At 51.5% G+C, this 21,099-nt stretch overlaps 2 protein-coding genes across 14 annotated transcripts in view; one reads left to right on the plus strand and one right to left on the minus strand.

The window, feature by feature from the left end:
* The window catches only part of usp54a (ubiquitin specific peptidase 54a), a 40,281-nt gene extending 21,983 nt beyond the window's left edge, over nucleotides 1-18,298 (plus strand). For 7 of the 10 annotated variants that reach the window (XM_084949453.1, XM_084949456.1, XM_084949450.1 and 4 more), the window contains 20 exons: nucleotides 1,075-1,167; nucleotides 1,256-1,390; nucleotides 1,564-1,677; nucleotides 2,201-2,283; nucleotides 2,391-2,493; nucleotides 2,587-2,733; nucleotides 2,833-2,982; nucleotides 5,785-5,953; nucleotides 6,191-6,382; nucleotides 6,900-7,034; nucleotides 7,416-8,130; nucleotides 8,917-9,041; nucleotides 9,166-9,330; nucleotides 10,026-10,145; nucleotides 11,448-11,634; nucleotides 13,118-13,923; nucleotides 14,376-14,473; nucleotides 14,567-14,683; nucleotides 15,729-15,954; nucleotides 16,412-18,298. In XM_084949453.1, the coding sequence (XP_084805579.1) occupies nucleotides 1,075-1,167; nucleotides 1,256-1,390; nucleotides 1,564-1,677; nucleotides 2,201-2,283; nucleotides 2,391-2,493; nucleotides 2,587-2,733; nucleotides 2,833-2,982; nucleotides 5,785-5,953; nucleotides 6,191-6,382; nucleotides 6,900-7,034; nucleotides 7,416-8,130; nucleotides 8,917-9,041; nucleotides 9,166-9,330; nucleotides 10,026-10,145; nucleotides 11,448-11,634; nucleotides 13,118-13,923; nucleotides 14,376-14,473; nucleotides 14,567-14,683; nucleotides 15,729-15,954; nucleotides 16,412-16,950 (4,419 nt within the window). In that variant the 3' untranslated portion in view covers nucleotides 16,951-18,298. Of the gene's footprint in view, nucleotides 1-1,074; nucleotides 1,168-1,255; nucleotides 1,391-1,563; nucleotides 1,678-2,200; nucleotides 2,284-2,390; nucleotides 2,494-2,586; nucleotides 2,734-2,832; nucleotides 2,983-5,784; nucleotides 5,954-6,190; nucleotides 6,383-6,899; nucleotides 7,035-7,415; nucleotides 8,131-8,916; nucleotides 9,042-9,165; nucleotides 9,331-10,025; nucleotides 10,146-11,447; nucleotides 11,635-11,732; nucleotides 11,808-13,117; nucleotides 13,924-14,375; nucleotides 14,474-14,566; nucleotides 14,684-15,728; nucleotides 15,955-16,411 lie in introns of all 10 variants that reach the window. The other 3 variants (XM_084949460.1, XM_084949457.1, XM_084949459.1) reach the window with 3 other exon arrangements.
* A 10-nt stretch (nucleotides 18,299-18,308) lies between these two features.
* Nucleotides 18,309-21,099, minus strand: part of mmrn2a (multimerin 2a) — a 28,255-nt gene continuing 25,464 nt past the window's right edge. For 3 of the 4 annotated variants that reach the window (XM_084949462.1, XM_084949465.1, XM_084949464.1), the window contains 2 exons: nucleotides 20,550-21,014; nucleotides 18,309-20,439 (listed from right to left, as the gene is read on the minus strand). In XM_084949462.1, coding sequence (XP_084805588.1) covers nucleotides 20,030-20,439; nucleotides 20,550-21,014 — 875 coding nt within the window. In that variant the 3' untranslated portion in view covers nucleotides 18,309-20,029. The remainder of the gene's footprint in view (nucleotides 20,440-20,549; nucleotides 21,015-21,099) is intronic. The other variant, XM_084949463.1, reaches the window with a different exon arrangement.

Below are 21,099 nucleotides of genomic sequence, written 5' to 3' on the forward strand. Positions count from 1 at the left end.
CAGAGGTTTTAATTCGTCTTAGCTTTGATGTGGTGAAGGTGCAGAAACCCCAGCATTCAAATTAAAGCGTGTATTTCACAGACTTTATTTGTGTGCAGCGTGAGGCACTTTCTTACATTAAATATTACATAATTCAGTTTGAAGTTTCTGCTCTGCAAACATTTCATTTACGAGATCGTCTCTGGAGGCGAGAAGCGGCTCTGTGGTGAGCGGCGGCGAGCCAGCTGGTGAGGAAAAGACAAAATGGTAAAAGCTGTGCTGACTGAACTTTCAAAATAAGAGTCAAAAATAAACTAAATGTGTGGTGTTGTGGAAAATCAGTTGCAGATGGTGTTGTTCTCGCAGACAGATTAAAAAGATGAGTCTCCCAGGCGGCCCGCCCACCGCTCTCTGGTTGTTTTTCTTGGTGTCTTCAGGTGATTGTTGACTAAAAGGATGTTTTTAAAGACGTGCCCTCCGTCTCGAGTGTGTCCGGCAGGTGATTCACACCTGATGACTGATCCTGGTCAGCGTGAGTCACTGAGATCTGCTAAACGAGCTTTTATAAAGTCTGCAGTGAAACTGAGCGGCGAGCTGATGTTTGCTGTCTGTGACACGTGCAGCGTCGTGTTTTCTCTTCCTGTCAGTCATGCACACACACACACGCACACACACGCACACACATGCACACGCACACACGCACACACATACAGCTGCAGCAGTTTGTCCTCTGGGCACGCTCACGCCACCTCCCATCATCGCGCCGCAGACGTCTTCATCACGCGGTGTAGACGGTTTCCTGCAGCAGACGGAGATGCTGACGAACTTGGTCTGACACACAGACTTTACTTTTACTTCTGCAACTCCTCAGGTCACTAAGCCCGCTCTCTGATTGGTCAGGACAGCATTGGCTGTTGGTTCGTGCTGACAGGTGATTGGCTGACAGGTGTGGCGATGTGTTTGGTGGAGTTAGAGCAGCAGCACAGACACACACCGTCAGTAAGGACTTGTCCTGCTGAGGTGAAGCTCTGACTCCGTTTCCCAGAATGCTCCCCTGTTTTGTTTCATTTTAAAACTTGTTTTTCCTCCTCTCAGGTCCTCTGGCACCTCGACATCTTCCGCCGCAGTTTCCGTCAGCTGACCACCCATAAGTGCATGGAGGACTCGTGCATTTTCTGCGCTCTGAAGGTGAGAACCTCTCCAAACCTGACCCTCAACCCTCAAGCCCTGACCCCGGTCCCTCCTCTCACTGACCCCTGACCTCTCTATTCCACAGAGCATCTTTGCTCAGTTCCAGTACAGCAGCGACAAAGTTTTGCCATCCGACGCGCTCCGCAGCGCGCTCGCCAAAACCTTCCAGGACAAGCAGCGGTTTCAGCTCGGCATCATGGACGACGCTGCGGAGTGCTTCGTAAGACGATGACACACAAACTCTGAAGGCGCTGCAGCGCTTGATCAGTGTTACAGTAGAGATTACACTTTGACCAATCAGAACCAGCGCTTCAGTAGCTCAGGCGTGCCCGCGGGCCCTCGCCACGTTCACTCGATTATCTAAGCTCAGGCTTCACTTCTGCGTCTGTGCAGGAAAACATCCTGATGAGGATCCACTTCCACATCGCAGACGAGACCAAAGAAGACATCTGCACAGCCAGACACTGCATCCCCCACCAGAAGTTCGCCATGATGCTCTTTGAGCAGGTGAGGAAGAAACTCTGGGATCACAGAGAGGGTTTAACCAGTCAGTCAGGTGCAGATGACTGTAAAACCAGTTAAAAACCAGTAATATTCATTTTATTTTTATTAACGAGTCGCTTTAAAACAATCATCTGTCACTGGTTTACCTGCTGCTTCACACACCTGCAGGTGGCTTCATTTCCTGACTTTACCTGATATTTTACTTTTGTACTTTGACTGTATGAGCATGAAGAGTCAACACACAGACACACACAGAGCCACACACACAGACACACACACACACACACAGAGCCACACACACAGACACACACACAGAGAGACACAGACAGACACACACACACACACACACACACACACAGACACACACACACACACACAGACACACACAAACACAGACACACACAGACACAGACACACACAGACACACAGACACACACACACACACACACAGACAGACAGACACACACAGACAGACACACACACACACACACACACACACACCGTGTTCACCTTCCGTCTGTTTCAGTGTGTGTGCAGCAGCTGTGGAGCCTCCTCGGATCCTCTGCCCTTCATTCAGATGGTCCACTACATCTCCACCACCTCCCTGTGGTAAGTCCAATCCAGCGTTTACCAGATCATATTTTAATGAAGACTGGAGCTTCTTCATCATGAAGAACTGACTCGCACACAGTAACACTCCTCCTCCTCCTCCTCAGTAACCAGGCAGTGAAGATGTTGGAGTCGAGGGAGAAGGCGACCCCGGGCATGTTTGGGGAGCTGCTACGAAACGCCAGCATGGGGGACCTGCGCAACTGTCCTGTGAGCAGCAGCTCTCCTGCGACGCACACACACTGACTGGCGTGAAGCACTCAGAGGTCACGGCTCACCTTTCTTCCTCCTCCTCTTCCTCAGAGTCAGTGCGGTCAGCAGCTGCGGATGGCTCGCGTCCTCCTCAACAGTCCGGAGATCATCACCATCGGCCTGGTGTGGGACTCGGATCACTCGGACCTGGCCGAGGACGTCATCCACACCCTGGGAACCTGCCTGCGCCTCGGGGATGTAAGTAGAATAAGACACGGCATTAAAGCACGGTCTGAACAAAGCGAAGGGTAAACGCGAGCGTCGGCGGCGTGCGGTGACATCTTCCCCTCTCTGCAGCTGTTCTACAGGGTGACCGAGGAGAAGGCTCGGCAGTCCGAGCTCTACCTGGTCGGGATGGTGTGCTACTACGGGAAACATTACTCCACTTTCTTCTTCCAGACTAAGATCCGCCGGTGGATGTACTTTGATGACGCACACGTCAAAGAGGTATGCGTGCACACAGGTAGAAACATCTGCAGCGACAGACGTGTCGAACGCTTTTCTTTACTTTATTCTCACGGTCGTGTCGTGACACTTGTAATAATGTAGTAATAACGAGGTGCGGTGCCACCGAGGCCGGTTAGACTCTGCTGTAGTGTGACTGTAATACGAGTGCGTTTTGTGTGTGTTTGTGATGTAAAGGAAAGCTTTGACCTTTGATCTGCATCAAAAAGAACAGTTTGCTGTTAGGAGACTTCTCAGAGCCACGTGTTCTCACCGTGTGGACATGGGGGCGTGGTGTCAGGATCTCGTCCCTGCTTTTGCAGACGATGTGGTTCTCATCATTAAGGTTCGCAGCTGAGTGTGAAGCAGCTGGATCAGGGGGAGTTTCATTATCTCGGGGTCATCTTCAGGACGGAGGAGGAAGTGCAGCCGAGTGGTGTGGTGGTGAGGCGTGAGCGGGCTCAGCCTTAGAGACGGCTGAGGAGCTCGGGTTCAGCATCTGTCCTCTAGCTGGAGGTGATGTCTGATAAGAGGGTGTTTAGACCCACACCACCGCGATCTGGACCCAGATGAGCAGCAGGTGGTTATGGATTAAAAAGCCTCGTTATTTAAGTCGCGCTGCTTTGCTTTATTTAGGCTCGGGGGGCCCACCCGCAACACCTCCACAGCCCACCAGGGGGCGGTGGCCCAGACTTTGGGAGTTGTGGGGTTAACTGATACACAATCAAATTTCCGTGTGTGGTCAGGAAGAGAAATGACCTCATGTGCTTCCTGTCCTTCCCTCGACCTCCCCACTATCACCTCTTTCCTCCTGCCTCCTCCTGCTCCCTGTCGCCTCTCTCTTCTGTCATCAACGCTCTCTGATGGAAAGCGAGATGTCATTCCCCGCACTCCCTCACTCTCTGCTGGTTGTGAAAACAAGGATATCCCTCTATTGTTGACCAGTCCAGCTGGACAGAGTGGAGGGTGTGGTCAGAGCGCGCTCACACCACAGCGACACTTTTGCTCACGCTGCAGACTTTCATTCTGTCTCTTTCTCTTAAACAAACACATATTTTCACACGGCCGGGTCGGCGCGGCGCGCTGAATCCCACGGACGTCCTGTCACAGCCGAGCGGGGCTGAAGCTTTTGGATGTTTGGAAGAATCGGAGGAAGTGTTGAAGTAATCGAGCAGGAGGATTTTACAAAGACAGACTGAGCGGGAGGATGGGGAGGAGGCGTTTTTCCATCACGAAGCCGTGAGCTGCTGTCAGCATCTGGACGTCCCGACTGCAGCCGGTAAAGCACCGGCTCCTCCTCACCTTCCCAACTGTTGGCTTGAATTATCTTCCATTAATTCAAGATTATTGCTTTAAATTTGTTTCTATATTTTTGCCTGAAGTTTATACAGAAACACTTAAGGTTAAAAAAAGGTAATAAGTTCATTCTTGGTAATTACGGGAACAGGAACTGTCTGCGGTGGAGACAGATGCCTGGGAACCTTTTTTTTTTGGCAGCACTGAAATGAGATTTTAGATAAGAACTGGATGCAGCGCCATGACTCCTCCCACTGTTTTCAGGGCTTTGTAGCCTCAACAGGGGCAACAAACAGACACAGCTTAGTGTTAATCAGAGCTCAGTGATATCCAATTAACTGCAGACAGTGTTAGTACAGCAACCTCACGGCAGCCGTGTTATTGGTTACGTCATGTTAGAGAGCTCAGGGACCTCCGCCTGTTTGCCATCTACCTGTCAGTCACAGAGGCCACGCCCCTAACAGTTGTTTGTCTCCGTCTCCTGATAAACTGTTGGCCTCTCTCTTCTCCGATATGTAAAACTGTGTCATCTGCATATAGTGACACTCTTCTTCTGCTCATTCCTCTCTTTCACTTCCTCTTAATCTTTATTCTGTAACAAAAGTTTAAAACTGTTTTTATTAACTTACCTGTAGAGACCAAACAGTTTGTGTCAGGCTGTAAACGTGTTTATTTCTGCTGTAAAGTTTTAACATGAGCGTCTATGGGGGCGGACTCCCTGCTGGAGCGTCAGAGGAACTGCAGGTTTTTATCCCGTTTGTTCTCAAGTTTGCACATCTGACCTCAAACATTTGTTCTTGCTGTTTAACCTGTTAGCAGCTGTGAAACTGCGCTTCAGTGTAGATTTCAGGCTTTAGTGGGTAACAGCTCTGCAGCTCTGGAACTGCTCAGTGTGATTTGGTGTCTTTTAAAAGCATCTTCTAACCTGCACTCGACCATTTAGGATATATCTAGATTAAAGCAGAGCATCAGATTTTGCTGCAGCCTCTGTGAGCTCTTTGAACCAGCTCTGCACCTGCTGCAGGTTCTGCTTGGAGTTCTCCTCCAGCTCACAGGAGGTCTCCAGAACAGATCCAGGACCAGCCGAAGGATGTCGAGGAACACCGTCGCAGCAGCCTGGGGAAACAAAGTGGCTGCTTGTTGTTCAGTATAAGAACCAGGGGATTGTTCACTAGTGCCCTGACTTCATGTGCACGAGTATGCATTAAAATCCTGCTCAGAGCGAAGCGTTTGTTTGTGTCTGCTGTTAGATTCAGGTTAGAGATGTTCTTGCTGCTTTCTCATTGGTCTGCAGCTCTTTGCTGTTGGTGCTGTGTGGTGGTGTGTGTGTGTGTGTGTCTGCGTGTGTGTGTGTGTGTGTCTGCGTGTGTGTGTGTGTGTCTGCGTGTGTGTGTGTGAGCGTGCGTGTGTGTGTGTCTGCGTGTGTGTCTGCGTGTGCGTGTGTGTCTGCGTGTGTGTGCAGGTTTGTGACTCACTGATGTCTTGCTGGTTTTCGTCGCTGTCCTGCAGATCGGGCCCAAGTGGATCGACGTGGTTTCGCGCTGCATTAAAGGCCACTACCAGCCGCTGCTGCTGCTGTACGCCGACCCGCGGGGGACGCCGGTGTCTGCGCAGGACCTGCCCTCGCGCCTCGACCTCCACCACCTCAACAAGGCCTGTTACGACAGCGAAGACTCGGGTAACTACAACACAGCTAGGAGTCGTAGTAGTAGCACAGCAGCAAACACTCAGGTAACTAAACCAGCCTCAGTCGCTCCAATAACACTTTTACTGGCAGGCGGCAGCTGGAGGAGCAGTAGAAGTAGTTCTTAATGTTTAGGCGTGTCTGATGTGATGAGTGCTTTTGTTGTGCTGTGTTTGTGTGAGTCCATCTCCACTGACCTCCTCCCTCCATCCTCGCCTCCCACTCGCCCAGGCCGCGAGCCGTCGATCTCCAGCGACACTCGCACCGATTCGTCGACGGAGAGCTACTCATACCGACAGCCCTCCCACTCGCACCATGAGTCCCTGGCCAGTCGCTACTCCTCCGACTCCCAGGGAACCGTCATCTGCATCGACCGCCCAGACGGAGCCCTGCACGCCTCGCTCTGCAGCCTGGATACCGTAGGTGGGTCAGAGGGGGGAACCGGAGACACTGGAAGTGTCTGCCAGCATGTGAGTCCACCAGCGGTCCTAAACTCAAAGATGGAAGGCTTGGGTCTCTTCCTAGCAGAGATGCCCACATCAACAGCCAGTTTTCTTAACTGTGTTCAGTTTGAAGCTTTAGTTTTTAAAAAGGAGCTGGTGCTCCTGTGGTAACCAGCACTACCATAAACTGGGCTTTAATGTAATCTTGAGCTTAAACCATATTTTCGTCAAACAGCCAACATGAGCAGGAAATGTGTTTCGTATTTTCTTCCAGAATAAACGATGAACTTTCTCCATCTTTGTGTTTTGGACGCTCGGTGCGATGAAACAGGATTTAATGAACGTGAACGTGTTGCAGTTACATTCATTCACATTCATTGCTCCGCCTCAGTCATGTGACCCATCTATGTAGCCAATCGCATTCATGCATTCTGCTTCTTTTTCCTATCATGGCGGTCACGCTGTGAACATGTGTTGCCCTGCTTCTTGTTGCTAAGGCCACGTGACGGACGGTGAGCAGCATCAGCCTCCGAGGAAAGGAGGCGTGGCCGGGGATAGGAGGCGGAGCGCTAGCCGCCACCGGCGGTCTAAACCTGAGAACGAAGCGTCGTCGGCTGGTTACCACAGTGAGGGTAGGCGGGGCTTAGGCCAAAGACTTGCTCTGTGAACTGCCTGACATGTGAAATGAGTCTAAAAGTATCACGAGCCCACGCTCAGCCTGGCGACAAACACTCGAGTTTCACAGCTCGCTGAGCACAGCAGGATGATTTCTGGGCCATAGCGCCATCTAGTGGCATTTTTGTGACCTCTGCTAATTCAGCACCAGCTATGTAGGTGTAGTGTATGTGGGTGGAGCAAAGTCTCAGGGCGTAGATCAGCTGATTCTGAAGGTGAAGCCGTGTTTTTATTTCCCATCCAGTCATTCATCCACCTCCTTCGTTCACTCTCCTCTGGGGTAAGGTTACTCCTTCTCCTCCTCGTCTTTTCTTACTCCTGCTTTTCTCCTCCTCCAGGCGAGACGTTAAAGGAGCAGCAGGTTCCTCGTCACCTCCCCAAACCTTCGTCTTCCTTCTCATCATCGACCAGCCGCCTGCGAGACTTCAAGGAGACCATGAGCAACATCATCCACAGCCGACCCCTCTCCTCCTCCTCCTCCACGTCTCTGCCGGCCGCCGGCTTCTCCTCTGAAATCGCCCCCTCCTCGAACAGCAGCCATCACCACCACCTCCCTGCCAGCAGCGCCGCTCCTTCCTCCTCCTCCTCCGCTGGGAAAGCTCAGGACTGGGAGGCCGACAGCACCAGCAGCGAGTCAAAGTCCAGCTCCTCCGGGGGAACAGGGAGGTACCGGCCGGCTTGGAGGCCCCGGAGGGAGGCGCTCAACATCGACAGCATCTTTAACCGCGAGAGGCGGAGGCAAGCGGGGTACAGCCCCCTCGGAGCGCCGCTGCTCGACGACTGTGGAGCTCAGGACGCCTCCTCGGCCCTGGAGGAGGTGACGCCTGTCCGGACGGGCTCCTCCAGGACTCTCCCCGCCTCCTTCTCCAGCAGCCACAGAGGAGGTGGAGCTGGAACGGGAGGTGAGAACGAAGGAGCGGGAGGAGCCGTGCTGTCTCCCGCTGCTCCTCCTGCTGCTCCACCCAGGCTGATCCAGAGGATGGAGAGCGGCTACGAGAGCAGCGAGAGGAACAGCAGCAGCCCGGTCAGCCTGGACCTGAACCCGGGAGACAGGTGAGCTCCAGAAGGTCGTCATCAATCAATCGATCAGTCGATCAATACTCCAGTCGGCAGATCGTATCGCACTTTACGTGAAGTCACTGTTTAAGTAAAATAATTATATTTATTAAAGACAGAACAAGGGAGTAAATTCAAACGTGAGATGGCCTGCGTGTAAGAGAACACAGTAACGTAAAAAACACAAGATGAGATAATAAAAACACAAAGTGAAATAAAAGGTACAATAAGAAAAGAACTCCATTAAATAAAAAGAAAACAATGCAATAAAATAATTTAAATATAAAATAAATCAAAATCCTTCAGCAGATTTAAAAATGCACATTTTCTCATCTGTATAAACAAAGTGGCAGAATCAGGAAATTTCCACCTTTTCAGTGGTCCTTGAACTGCCCATGTGCCCTGTTTACTCAAACAATTGGCAAAAATAAACCATTTGCACCAATCAGATCCTGTAAAAACAAATAATACATAAAAGAAAACATGCAGGATCCCTGTCGCTGTGTTTCTGCAGCTGGTTTGTCAGATTAGGAGCAGAGCTGATTACGACCCCGTCCTGCTGCAGCAGTTAAACTCTTCATTTTCATCCACCTTTTCCTGCCATGCTAAGTGACTCCTTTGGAGGTTTGAGAGTTCGTTCTTGTAAAGTCATTAAAGAATGACCCTGCCCCTGAACCTGTATGACAGAATATGAGTGTTCAGTGGAGTCTAAACTCAGGATTGGCTCTGTTATATGAAACTTCAGCTCCTGAAGCTAAACGTGTCTCTGTTTCTCCTCTTCAGGGAGTGTGTGGTGAAGAAGGCTTTGTCGTCCTCTTCCTCCTCAGGACCCTCGTGGAGGAACGCCCGCTCGAAGAGCAGCGGCGCTTTGCTGCAGGAGCTCAGCTCGTCCAGCAGGGGGAGCCTCGGTACGAACGTCTTTGTGTTCTTGCTCATGCAGACGTTGAGCTCTCAGCTCTGCATGTCAACAGGCCGACCTTACTCCGGCGTGCAAACCTGTTTTATATATTAATGCTGCCGATGTTGTTGCAGCGCCCTCTGCAGGCCGCAGCGAGCTGGACGAGCTGCAGGAGGAGGTGCTGAGGAGAGCGAGGGAGGAGGAGCAGCAGCGGCGGCAGGAGAAGGAGAGAGAGGCGGCGCTCGGCTTCAACCCGAGACCCAGCAAGTACCTGGACCTGGACCAGCTGCAGATCCAGGGTACACACACAGACACACACACTGATACACGCAGACAGACACACACACAGACACACAGACACACACACTGACACACACACAGACACACACACTGACACACGCAGACAGACACACAGACACACACACTGACACACACTGACACACACACACACACGCAGACAGACACACATGCTGACACACACGCAGACAGACACACACGCACGCACACTGACACACAGACACACGCAGACAGACGCACATGCACACACACACATGCACACACACACTGACACACACACAGACACACACACACATGCACACACACACAGACACACACACACTGACACACACAGACACACAGACACACACAGACACACACACACTGACACACACAGACACACACACAGACACTCTTCACGCTTCAGCTCAGACTGTTACTAAATTCACGATTTCATAAAAAATGGTTTTATTTTGAAAATCCTGTTGGCTGTAATTCTCACTCTTGTTGCTTCCTCTTTGTTTTTTCTCTCGTTATGTGGCGTTTGTCTCGTGCTGCGAGTGGGTTGTTTGATCGGACGGTTAGCTAGTGTCGCGAGCAGAAGGAGAGACGCATCGAGGCGTTGGGAGTTCAGTGGAAAATCCGCGGGACAGTCGGGAAGGACTCCGTGAAAACACAAAGTTTAAAGATGTGTGCGTCTTCCTCTTTTGCTCTGCAGGTAAATCGGACACTTACGAGCGGTGCGTGTCAGAGGCGGAGCTCCTGCTGGACCAGTCGATGCGTCTGGAGCAGGCAGGCGAGGTCGCCGCCGCGCTGTCAGCTGTCAATGAAGCTGTCTGTAAGCTCCTCCCACTGCCACTGACCACACTCTCTCCACTTTGAACACAGCCAGGCAGAAACCTGACGGCCGACTTACACACACACGAACGCGAGAAGCTGAATCGAGCTTTAAACGATCCGCTCACCCAAACAAACATCGGGATGGTTTTTGATGACATCATTACTGCGTCTGTATTCGCCGCTGTTTGCTTCACGTGTGTCAGTCAGATGTGAACCATGAGGGTCTGTAAATATCACAGAGTGTTAACTCAGCTCAGGGTTCGAGTCACTTCATCAGATTTGGCTCATTCTGTAGTGGGACAAAGTGAAGACTGTCCTCATTAAAAATAGACAGGAAATGTCCTCAGTGTGACCCCGCCCCCTGCAGATCCTCTTATGTCCAGCAGAGGCAGCAGTGAGTCTGTCCCCATATACTCCCACGTTAAACGATAGAGCAGGAATATTCATACTTACAGCCTGATACTAACGGTTTCCCTTCAGAACGCCTGTTTTAAACTTCTGTTAGAGAATAAAGATGAGAGGAAGTAGAAGTAGAAGAGTGTCACTGTATGCAGATGACACAGTGCTGTAAACGGGAGGCGTTGAGGGGTCAGAGGTGGACGGGGTCACAGTTCGACTTCATCCTGTAATTCTGCAGCCCGTCTGTGTCCCTGCTCATTTCTGTCAGTAATCTGGAACTCCAAATGGTCCCTCTGTCTTTTGTTGGAAAGAAGTTTAATTCTGAAAGTCATCCATTTATCAAACAGACCATCATCACAGCACGTCAGTTTTTCCTCGCCACAGAGAAAAGCAGCTGGAGTGAATCTAAGAAGCCGTGAGCTCTGCTCCTCTAAACACCTGCAAACATCCCAGAAAAGCACAGAAAGGCTGTTTCACACTGGGCTGCATCACACAGCAGCCTCTGTTATTTACTGGTTCATGTGTGACTTCCTGCGCTGTGAGGTCACACATGAACGCGCGGTTCAGCGTTGTCACCCATAGATGATCAAACGTGTCGGAGGCGTCCTCGAAGCTGACAGCCGGGTTGTTTTTCTTTGGTTGTGATTCTCTTACTTTAACCTTCTGTCTGGACTTGATTTCTCCATTTCATCGTTAATAACCACGCCACCTTCATGTCAGCAGTGCGATGTTTGATTTCCTGTCAGCTGTGAGTTTTCTTTGTCAGATTATTTTGCATGAAATCATCATAACGAGTTCTTTTCTGCATCTTTGGTTCATTTTTTATTCTTTTCTCTCTTTCTGTTTTCTTTTCATTTTCCTTCTGTTGTGGATTTTCTGTTGAATCGTGACCCGGCTGCAGCCAAACTGCGGCCGGTGGTGGCTGAGGGTGGAGCTAGTAGTCACAGCCGGCTGCAGCGCTGCATGAGGAGAGCCCGCAGCCTGCAGCAGCGCATGCAACTGCTGCAGCAACAACAGCAGGACTCAGAGGCAGGCAGAGAGAAACCACCGCAGCAGCAGGAGGAGCAGCAGCTCCAGGAACGGCACAGGTACCGCTGCAACCTGATCAGCCAATCAGAACGCACCAGCAGGTGGCGCCCTGTTACCTTCTGTGTATTAAACCTTGTTATTCCTGATGTGTGAACAGAACCTGTGGAGGTTGGAGGTGTAAATCCTCAGCTGAGCTCAAAACTCCTGACATCTTACCTCCTCATGGGCTGATGTAAGAAACTGACGAGAGCTTCAACCAGAGCAAAAATGAATTGAGAATAAATCGGGCAGTAATTATTAGTCTCGTGCAGTAAACTCACACATGTGGTTCTAACGCGATGATGTGGCGTTATTTTTGTGCCACTAATCTGAGCGCAGGTAAAAAAAAATTGAGCGCACGTTAAAAATTTGCAGGTTTTGCATTTTGAGGAGAAATTTGTTTTGAGCGAAGAAAAGCTAAATCTGAGTGAACAAAACTCATTGCTGCGTGCAAAAACTGTGTTTCAGTGTTTGCTATTATCCCCACACACACAACAGCAGCCCCTCTCGCTCAGTTTTTGCATGTGTTGCTCGCGCTCTCAACATTTCTGCCCGCGCGCGCTCAACTCTTTCTCTACATCGTTATATTTGTGCCACAAAACCAGCCAATCACAGACTTGGATGCAAAAAATTCTGATTGGCTGTTTTGGTCTCCAATCAGCTTGTCAGCTGCTGTAGCTAAACCCAGGCAAATATCCCAGAATGCATTTCATCCAAAACTCAAACGAGGCAGTGGCGGCGGAACACAGAGTGACCGAGTTTGAAATATTACTCTGTCTGGGTCACAAAATAAACGTTTAAGATATTTTCAGGCGAGGATGCTGCTGTGTAAACTTCAAATATCTGCTCGATTCATCAAGACGTCACATATTTGTTCAGCTGTGGCTCCAGCAAACATCAGCTGATACTAGAAATTAATATTAAATCAATTCTAACAACAGCTGATCAAACGTGCTGCTGCTGTTGTTTAGCGCGACATCCGCTGGTTTCCTGTTTCTGGCACAAAGTGGGCGATAAACAAACAAGAGAGAAAAGCTGATCATTGATCAGTTTCATGAAGTAGCAACAGGAGAGGGAGGGGGGAGAATGAGAGAAGAAGAACAGCTGTGCAGTAAAGACAGAATAAATCCAGCTTTGTGTCTTTTTTCACTGTAGCTGAAGTCCGGGACAAATCGCTTCCCTTTTCACCTCAACATGGATGTATTGTAATTGGTCCAGCCCAGCGTTGATCATGACCAATAGGCTAATTCACCACCATCATCGTTTAAACCGTTAGAAAATGAAAGTGCCAAATGCCCGGCATGCCCAATGGCCGGTCCAGCTGTGCGGTCAGCTGGTGGCTAACAGACGTGTCTGAAAACGTCGGAGCACTTTTGCAAATATGTGACGTCTTGATAAATCGAGCAGATATTTGAAGTTTACACAGAGCTCTGGCGTGAAGCCAGTCATTAACACACCCCTCTCTCCCCCCCACCCCCCCTTTCTATCCTATCCCCCCCAAAGTGAAAAGCCTCTCTCGGGCCGAATACTTCTGACAGAGATGCACAGCAGCCAATCAGCCGCCTCTCTGGACCAGCAGACGCCGCCTCCCTCCACCTGCCTCATTAGGTCGCTGCCTCCCCAGTCAACCTTGGTGTCTGACCCCGCCCCTTCAGGTTCACCTCGGGAGGACAGGAAGACCCTCTGTAGCGTCAGCTCCCTCCCTGCTCTCTGTGTGGATGCCCCTGTGGAAGACTTGGCTCCACCCCCTCCGCTTGAAGAGGAGGAGCTTTCAGTGCAGTGGACCATAACATCTCCTGCCCCAGTGCCTCCAGTACAAGCCCCGCCCCCACCCCGGCTGCATCCACAAATCCCGTCACCTGTTGAGACGTTGAAACCGTCTTACACCCGGCAGCCTCAGGCCACACCCCCAGACTCCAGCCACATACCGTCCCCGCCCCCTGCCCCTCATCCAACCAGGAACTGGTCGTGCCTACACCTAGACCAAGACGTCATCGACTCTCCCAGTCCACCAATCAGCTCGCACCTGTACTCACCGCCAGACTCCCCCGCCAACATTCCCCCAGTGAGCCGCCCGGACCTGCCCGTTTCCCCACCCACAGTGGCGCTGCCCGTGGAACGCTGGGCTGAAAACGTCAACAGATACTACGGCTCCCAGAGCATTGGGGGAGGGGGACTGGTGGCGGCGGCGGTGACGCCCGGCGAGGAGCTGTCAGAGCTGGAATCGCTGTACCAGGCCAGTCTGCTGGCTCCCAGCATGCACCGGGGCAGCCGGGGAGTCAGCCCCCAGCCGAGCGGCAGCAAACCAGGTAGGAGCCTCTGCTGGACGTCAGTGGAACTGCAGCGTTTGGTGCCTCAGAGGTTGAAGCTGGACATTTATTAATAGTTCCAACCAGTCAGGAGCCTTCGCTCAGCTGACCTGTTCATGCCGTCATAAACGTGAACTGATGGCGCTGCAAACACGAGTTAATAAAATAAGTTCAGATTGTTCCAGCAGAAGCTACGCCTGCTCCGAGCGGACGCCTGCTCCGAGCGGACGCCTGCTCCGAGCGGACGCCTGCTCCGTGTTTACCCACAATGCACTTTAAGTTTCCTGCAGTGAGTGAAACGGATCAAACGTGAGGCACCAACGCTGGTCTCAGCTCCTCTACGTCACAGACATGAAGCTGCTGATAGCAGACGCCATCCGTGTGACTGTGAGCTATAAATTATGTTCATAGTGTGTGTGTGTGTGTGTGTGTGTGTGTGTGCGCGCGCGCAGGCGTGAGGAGGAGGCAGTCGGGTCCTGGACGCTCAAAAACGCCGACAGCTGAGATCGAGAGAGACGCCTACAGGACCCCAATAGCAGGCCTGCAGAAGGTGTGCACACCTGTGCGTTCAGCCGATGACGGCGTTCACGTTGTGTTTGTGCGACCTTGTTAAAAAAACTGAACTCTCCTGTTTGACCTGCAGCCGCCGTCAGCTGAAGACGAGAGCTACAGCGCCGAAAACCTGCGACGCATCGCCCGCAGCCTCAGTGGGACCGTCATCGGGTCGCGACCCCAAAACCTCGCCCACTCCCACAGCTGTGTAAGAGAGAAACACACACACACAAGCCCGTTCAACTATCTTAGTGAGGACCTTCATTGACATAATGGTTTCCCTAGCCCCTGACCCTAACCATTAAAAATGAATGCCTGACCCTGACCCTGACTCTAAACCTGACCATAACCTAATTGTAACCCTGACACTAAAACCACATTTTGAGCCTCAAAAAGGCTTCAAACTTGTGAGGACACACCGGTTCTCACAAGTGTAGTAGAATGCAGATTTCGGTCCTCACAAAGATAGTTAGACAGGAACACACAGAGGCCGGCACTAGCAGCTTCCTTCTGCCACCTTGTGGTCGCACCCTGTAACTGCAGCCTGGAGCTCAGCTTTGGTGCAGAGCAGGGAAACCTCTTTATTCAGTCCATGTCACAGAAAAATTAGGCATCTTTAAAAATCAGTGAACCTGTCCAGGTGAACTCGAGTCACACCTGTCGAGTGACGCTGTCACATTTTAGCCTGTGACCTCATAAACATGTTACCACTCATGAGGATGGAGAATATTTAACTGGAACTGTCTCTGAGCAGCAGCTTCCTGTGTTTCTGCACGCTTCGCTCTGCTCTCGGCGCCGCTGGCGTTCAGCCATCTCGTATTCAGGCCTCAGGAATCGCCTCAGGCCGCCGCATTAAACATTGATGGGCAGTTTAGTTCTCCCATTAAGCTTCTAACCTCAGAGCTCACTGCTCCCGCCCGACAGCTGAGCGGCGCTCGGCGTCAGATCCTCACCGCGTTCCCTCAGCCCGAGGGTTTGATTCCTAAATCTGTTACAGCGTGAGGGGAGAACTCAGTCATTCAGATTTCTGTTTAACAGCAGCGTGCACGCAGACACGATCATGGTGTCACCCCCAGACTTGCATCTCAAAGATACAAGCCCCTCCCCCATGTTTGTTGGGTTTTTTTTAATGATCTTTTCGCTCTTGTTTCATGTGTTTTTTTCTTCATCACGTTAACATGTTTTCATTTCTCCCCCCTCCCTTTGTTTTCTCACTGACGCCTCCACCTTCACTCCTCCTCCTCCTCCTGAAGAACCCCTCTGTGTCCAGACCCCCCCTCAGACATTCTTCCTCCTCCTCTTCCCTCCTGCGTCGCTCCAGCTCCTCTACCCTGCATCCCCCCTCCTCTCCCTCCTTCACTGCAGACCACTCCCACCACCACCAGCCCCGACTCCACGGCCCCTCTCCTCCTGCACAGCACCCCCCCACGCAGACATCACAGCCCCCCAGCTCCAGGCCCTCATCCTGGGGACACTCAGGTAACGTGCCGGCCCTTCACCTCCATCTTCAGAGCAGCTGGCCGGGCATGCTGGGAAATGCAGTTCAACAAATGCTGAAGTCAGATTCTCTCTGTAGTTCAGACAGTTTAGTTTGATTAAACGCTCCCAGCGTTCCCATGGCAACCTGCTCACAGGTGAAAATCTCAACCTGGAAATGATCAAAGTGACAGGATTCCTTTGCAGTCATGTGACCCTGCTGCCGTGCTGTACATGTGAACCCGTCACGCCTACAGTGCTGTGCATAAGTCTTGAGTCACCGTTTGTAGGAAAAAGTGAAACGTGTGCAGAGTTACTGAAACATGATGGAGGCGGGCTGTTTGGTGTGAGCCCCGCCTCATTTCTGCCGGTCGTCTTCAGGACTTTTGCACAGCGCTGAGGGTGTGGCAGAAAGCGTGAGCGTGAACGCCGCCTGACGTGTCCTCTTCCTCTTCCTCAGGAGCTGGTGCGAGCATCCAGCAGCACGTTCTGGTTGTGCCTGACCGGCGTCAGACTCTTTCAGCTCACGGCGTCCCGCTGAGTTACGGCACGCTGCCTCGAGCTCCTCGCCGAGCCCCACCTCCCTCCACCTCCTCCCTCCCCAGGCCCAGAGCTGGCACTGGCCCCGCCTCCCCTCTGGGACAGCAGAGCCTCTACGCCACCATGCTCCGCCCTCGTCGTTCCGCCGCCAGCGCCAACGGCCACTACGGGCACCCCTCATTGGGCTACGCCCCCCACCACCTCAGAGCGTCAGATGGCCCCGCCCACCCACTCCGCCTGGACATCCCCCCAGACGGCGACTGGCGTCGCGATACCAACTCCAGGACAGTCCAGCCCAGCTCCTCCTGGGACGCCCGCCTCGCTCGCCACCCGCAGCCTCCTCGGCCCCGCCGGCCCCCCCAGCTCTGCTCGCTCTGCCAGCAGCTTCCTGCCGAGCCGGCGCGCTCCTGTTGCTCCTCGTGCGGTGCCTACGTGGCTCGGTTCCGGCCAACCAGCTGATCGGACCACAGCGAGAGTTTTACTGCAAATGTGACTCGCTGACATCGTGAAGGAGCTCAAACGCTGTGTGTGCGGCGTGATGATGTCACTTTGGAGGAAAACTCTTGGATTGGCTCTGCAGTGTCGCCCTCTCATCCTCACTTCTTCATCACGGATCTCCTGCTGCTCCGCTCGCCTCGCCGAGCTCACGCACACCAACACGTCTCTGACATCACGAAGCTCCGAGCGGCGACCTGCTGTCTGCTCGGCCCTGCACTCTGATTGGACAGAAGGAAAGAGCGGCTTGGTTTGAGAGCTGAAGCACGCGCGAGGTCCTGATCTTAGAGAAATGTTTGATAATTTCTGTAAAGCTCAAATTCAGACGCGCTGCTTGTAAACTTAAACGCCAACAAACAGTTGCGATGCCTGGCGTGGGTTCACCTGCTATCACGTGAGCCCCCCCCGGTGGACGCCAGCGTTTTAACACCACTCTGCTCCTGACCGTCTTCAGAGGAACGTCCCCAACGAGCCGGCGCAGTTTGCATTAACCTCAGCATCATTTTTTTTTTGTTTTAGTCTGTTTGGAGGTTTTAACTGAAAAACTGTCAAATATACGGTCCGGGGGCCAGAACCGGCCCGCCAAAGCAGGGCGCTCTGGTCCACCTGTATGAAAACAATGAGGGCTTCAGCTCGTTCACAGTGACGGGTGGATGCTGGCTCACGGGTGTAGGACTTTCTTCTGTTGGTCCAGTTGATCAACTTTGATTGGAGCATCAGGAGTTGTTTGCGGGTCGTGGCGCTGACGCGTGGAAGCGCGTCCTCCTGGTGATTTTTGTAGTTGTGTGTAGACGAACTAACCTGATCGTGCTCACCTGTCGCAGCCCGGCCGGCTCATTTCTCTTCTCTAGATTATTGTAGAAGAATAACCGCAGCTTTGTTTGAGCAGCTAATATTTAGCATGTCTTCAGCTCACCTGTCGCAGGTGTTCGTGTGCTGCCGTGATGACGTTTGTTAGCGCGGTAGCTTGACCGCTTTTAGCGCACTTCACAAGTGTTACGATAGACGTTTCTTTCGCTCGTTGCCGATTTCTTTCGACATCCCTCCCATTTATTTGGGGGAGGAGCCTCCCTTATTTTTCTTGCTCCGATTGGCTCGTTAGACTTTCTGCCAAGACCGGCGCTGGCTCCACCCACCTGGTGCTCCAGATGAGCTCGGAGTGAAAGGTTGATGTTTCAGATGAAGTTATTTTTGCATCACGTTTGCTTTGCCACAGTGGATTTTGATTTTGTTGGTATATTTTTGATGCTTATTTTTCTACGCTGTAGAGTGAACACAGACGAGAGGACGAATAAAATGTTTAAAGGAAAAAGTCTCACTGGTTTATTGTCTCATTCAGCGTTTATTTAAATATTTTCTGCTGTGTTTTTACATCATGAAACTCGTGACTTTACATTCAAATATTTTCTTCATGTAAAATAAAGTAAAAATTAAAAATTCCCTCAAGTTTAAAATAACAAAAACATTTCCCACTTTATGTCCACTCTGATTGGTCAGTAATTGAGCATTTTTAAGCTTGTATGAGCTCTCTGCTATAAGCCCCACCCATCACACGGGCGTGGCTTTCACTCAAGTCCGTCCAGACTTTCAGCGTCACGGCGTTGCACAGAGCTGAGGGTTTTCAGGAGAATGACGTCGATTCTGTAGTTTTGACAGCAGAAGAAGAAAATCCCTTTTTTTTGTCACATGTATGAAACTAGAGCTCAGCAGGAAGCTTTCCTGCTCGAGCTTCTGCATTTAAAAACCTTTAAATAACCAAAACCTGCAACTGAATGTTAGCAGAAACACGAGGCTGAGCTGTGCTCTCTGTTTTAGTCTAATGATTCAAAACACGAGTAAAGACTCATCGGGTCAAACCCTCCTTCAACTCCCAGAATCAACACTGACAGGATACACGGGGCAAGTGTTGATAATTTAAAAAAAATAAATAAATAAAAGCATAAAATTTCACATCCATGAAAACGAGGAGTTACTCTCCATATGAAGATCACACAGACGTCCGTCTTTTTTTCAGTAGAACCAAAAATGTAGTTTGGAGGCTTACTGCCACTTTATTAGGTACACCTAGAGCTGCTTTAATCCTTCACGACAGACATGACAAGCTGCAGGAAGGTTCTCATCCACGTTGACATCATCACGACATCATCACTCAGCTGCTGCATCTGTGATGAGACCCTCCCGCTCCTCCACATCTCAAAGCTGCTCTGTTAAACTGAGATCTGTGACTGTGGAGCCGCCTGAGTGAACTCGCTTTGTGACATCAGAGGACGGGTCAGTGAGGTCAGAAAGGGACGGGCGTGGCCCTGATCACAGCAGCAGCAGGCTGAGCTCTGATGCAGGCAGGATGGATTAACTCTGAGCCGACCATCTGACACTCACAGAGCAGGAAACGTTTCTCCATCCTCTGCTGTCCAGGTTTCTGTGTGAGCTGTAGCCTCAGCTTCCTGTTCTTAACACAGGACTGCTCTTCTGCTGCTGCTGCACATTCACAGATGCTCTTCTGCAGAGCCTGGCTGTAACGAGTGACTTCCCGTTTCTTTCCTATCAGCTTGAAGCAGTCTATCGTCCTCTGACCTCAGCGAGTCATTTCCTCCCTGAGAGCTGCTCACTGGATGTTTCCTCTATGAGCTCTGTGTGAAACACTCAGACCAACTTTGAGTCTCTTACTCCTCCTTTCTCAGTCTGAACTTCAGCAGCTCGTCTGCATGCTTAAATGCTTTGAGCTGCTGCTCTGTGATTGGCTGATTAGATATTTACAGGAAGATGCACCTAATAAAGTGGCAGTGAGTGTAGGTTTGAGAGGTTTAGATTTTTTCTTTTGCTTATTTCTATCATATTCTTTTCCTCAGTGTTTTGCTGGAACCAAACTGGAACAAACTCGCCGTCACGCTAAATATGACATTAAAAAAAAAACAGAATTCTTCTTCTGAGCTGAAATCACAACATCGGATTATTTCACCCCTCCTGATCCTCTAAGCTGCCTTCATCCGTCCATTCATCCAACCAGTTCCTTCAGCTGTCAGCTGATTGGTCCACAGCGCCCTCAGGTGGTTGGGTAGAGCAGCAGACATGCGAACATGTCATCCTCTGACTCCGCCCACTCTCCTCCCCTCAGTTCCAGCCTCACCTCCTGCCCCTCCCTCAGCAGCAGGAGGCTGACCCCGGTAGCCGGCCCCTCCTTACTTACTTCCTGCCTCTGCAGAGGCACCCACGCTCCGCCCTTCTCCTCCTCCTCCCCCATGCTCCTTAGGACCACATGGGCGGGGCCTGGTCTCAGGTGCAAGGTGAGGACAAACAGGTAGATCCCATCCACTGGAACCGTGAAGGTACTGCCAGAGTAAAATTGACCCTGGGTCAAAGACGGCTCAAAAACAACAACGCCAGAGACGCTCTGAAGAGACCGAGCAACGAACAGCGGGGCGCGTTCTGATAGGCTGGCGGGGACGGGCTCACCTGGAGAGAAGAGGAGGGGACAATGGAAGAAGATGTAAAGAAAAAAACCAACAAACAAACAACTATTATCAATAAAACATTAAGAACACTGTTGGGCAGCAGTGTGTTACCTGAAACCTCACCTGGTGACTCCCTCCTGCTGCGGCGCTTTCCTCCCCTCTCTGACTCCTCCCTCCGTCCTCCTTGCTTCTTCTTCTCTTTCTTCTTCAGCAGCTGCCACAGCTTATCCAGCTCCAGCGTGGCGTTGGATCTCGCCAGCACGTCGGCGTTGCTGAAGACGTTCTTGAACACCCCCAGGTGTTGCTCCAGCCCCTTTTTCAGCCAAATCACCTCATTCATCACCGTGGCAGCCACACGTGAGGAGTTGGGGCAGGAGCACGTTTTCTCCTCCAGCTGGGATAGCCTGCGCTCCACCTCCTCCACCTTCCTCTCCAGGTTCCATAGGTCACCGCCATCCCCGGGATGGAAGAGCATCTGCTGCTCCCTAGCAGGAAGTCCGTCGCCGCCGCCCCTCCTTGGGTCACCGGGCAACCAGGAGGGAGGCTGGTCTGCAGACGGCACCTCCTCTCTGCCTCCTGAGAACAGATGAGTCAAAAATGAGTTGAAGCAAAAACAGGAAGTAGCTTCTTAAAACTGCATTTTATCTAACATCCAGCAGGG

The sequence above is a fragment of the Perissodus microlepis genome, chromosome 13 (genome assembly GCF_051167445.1).
Source record: "Perissodus microlepis isolate ML-2025 ecotype Zambia chromosome 13, ASM5116744v1, whole genome shotgun sequence".
Lineage (NCBI taxonomy): Eukaryota > Metazoa > Chordata > Actinopteri > Cichliformes > Cichlidae > Perissodus > Perissodus microlepis.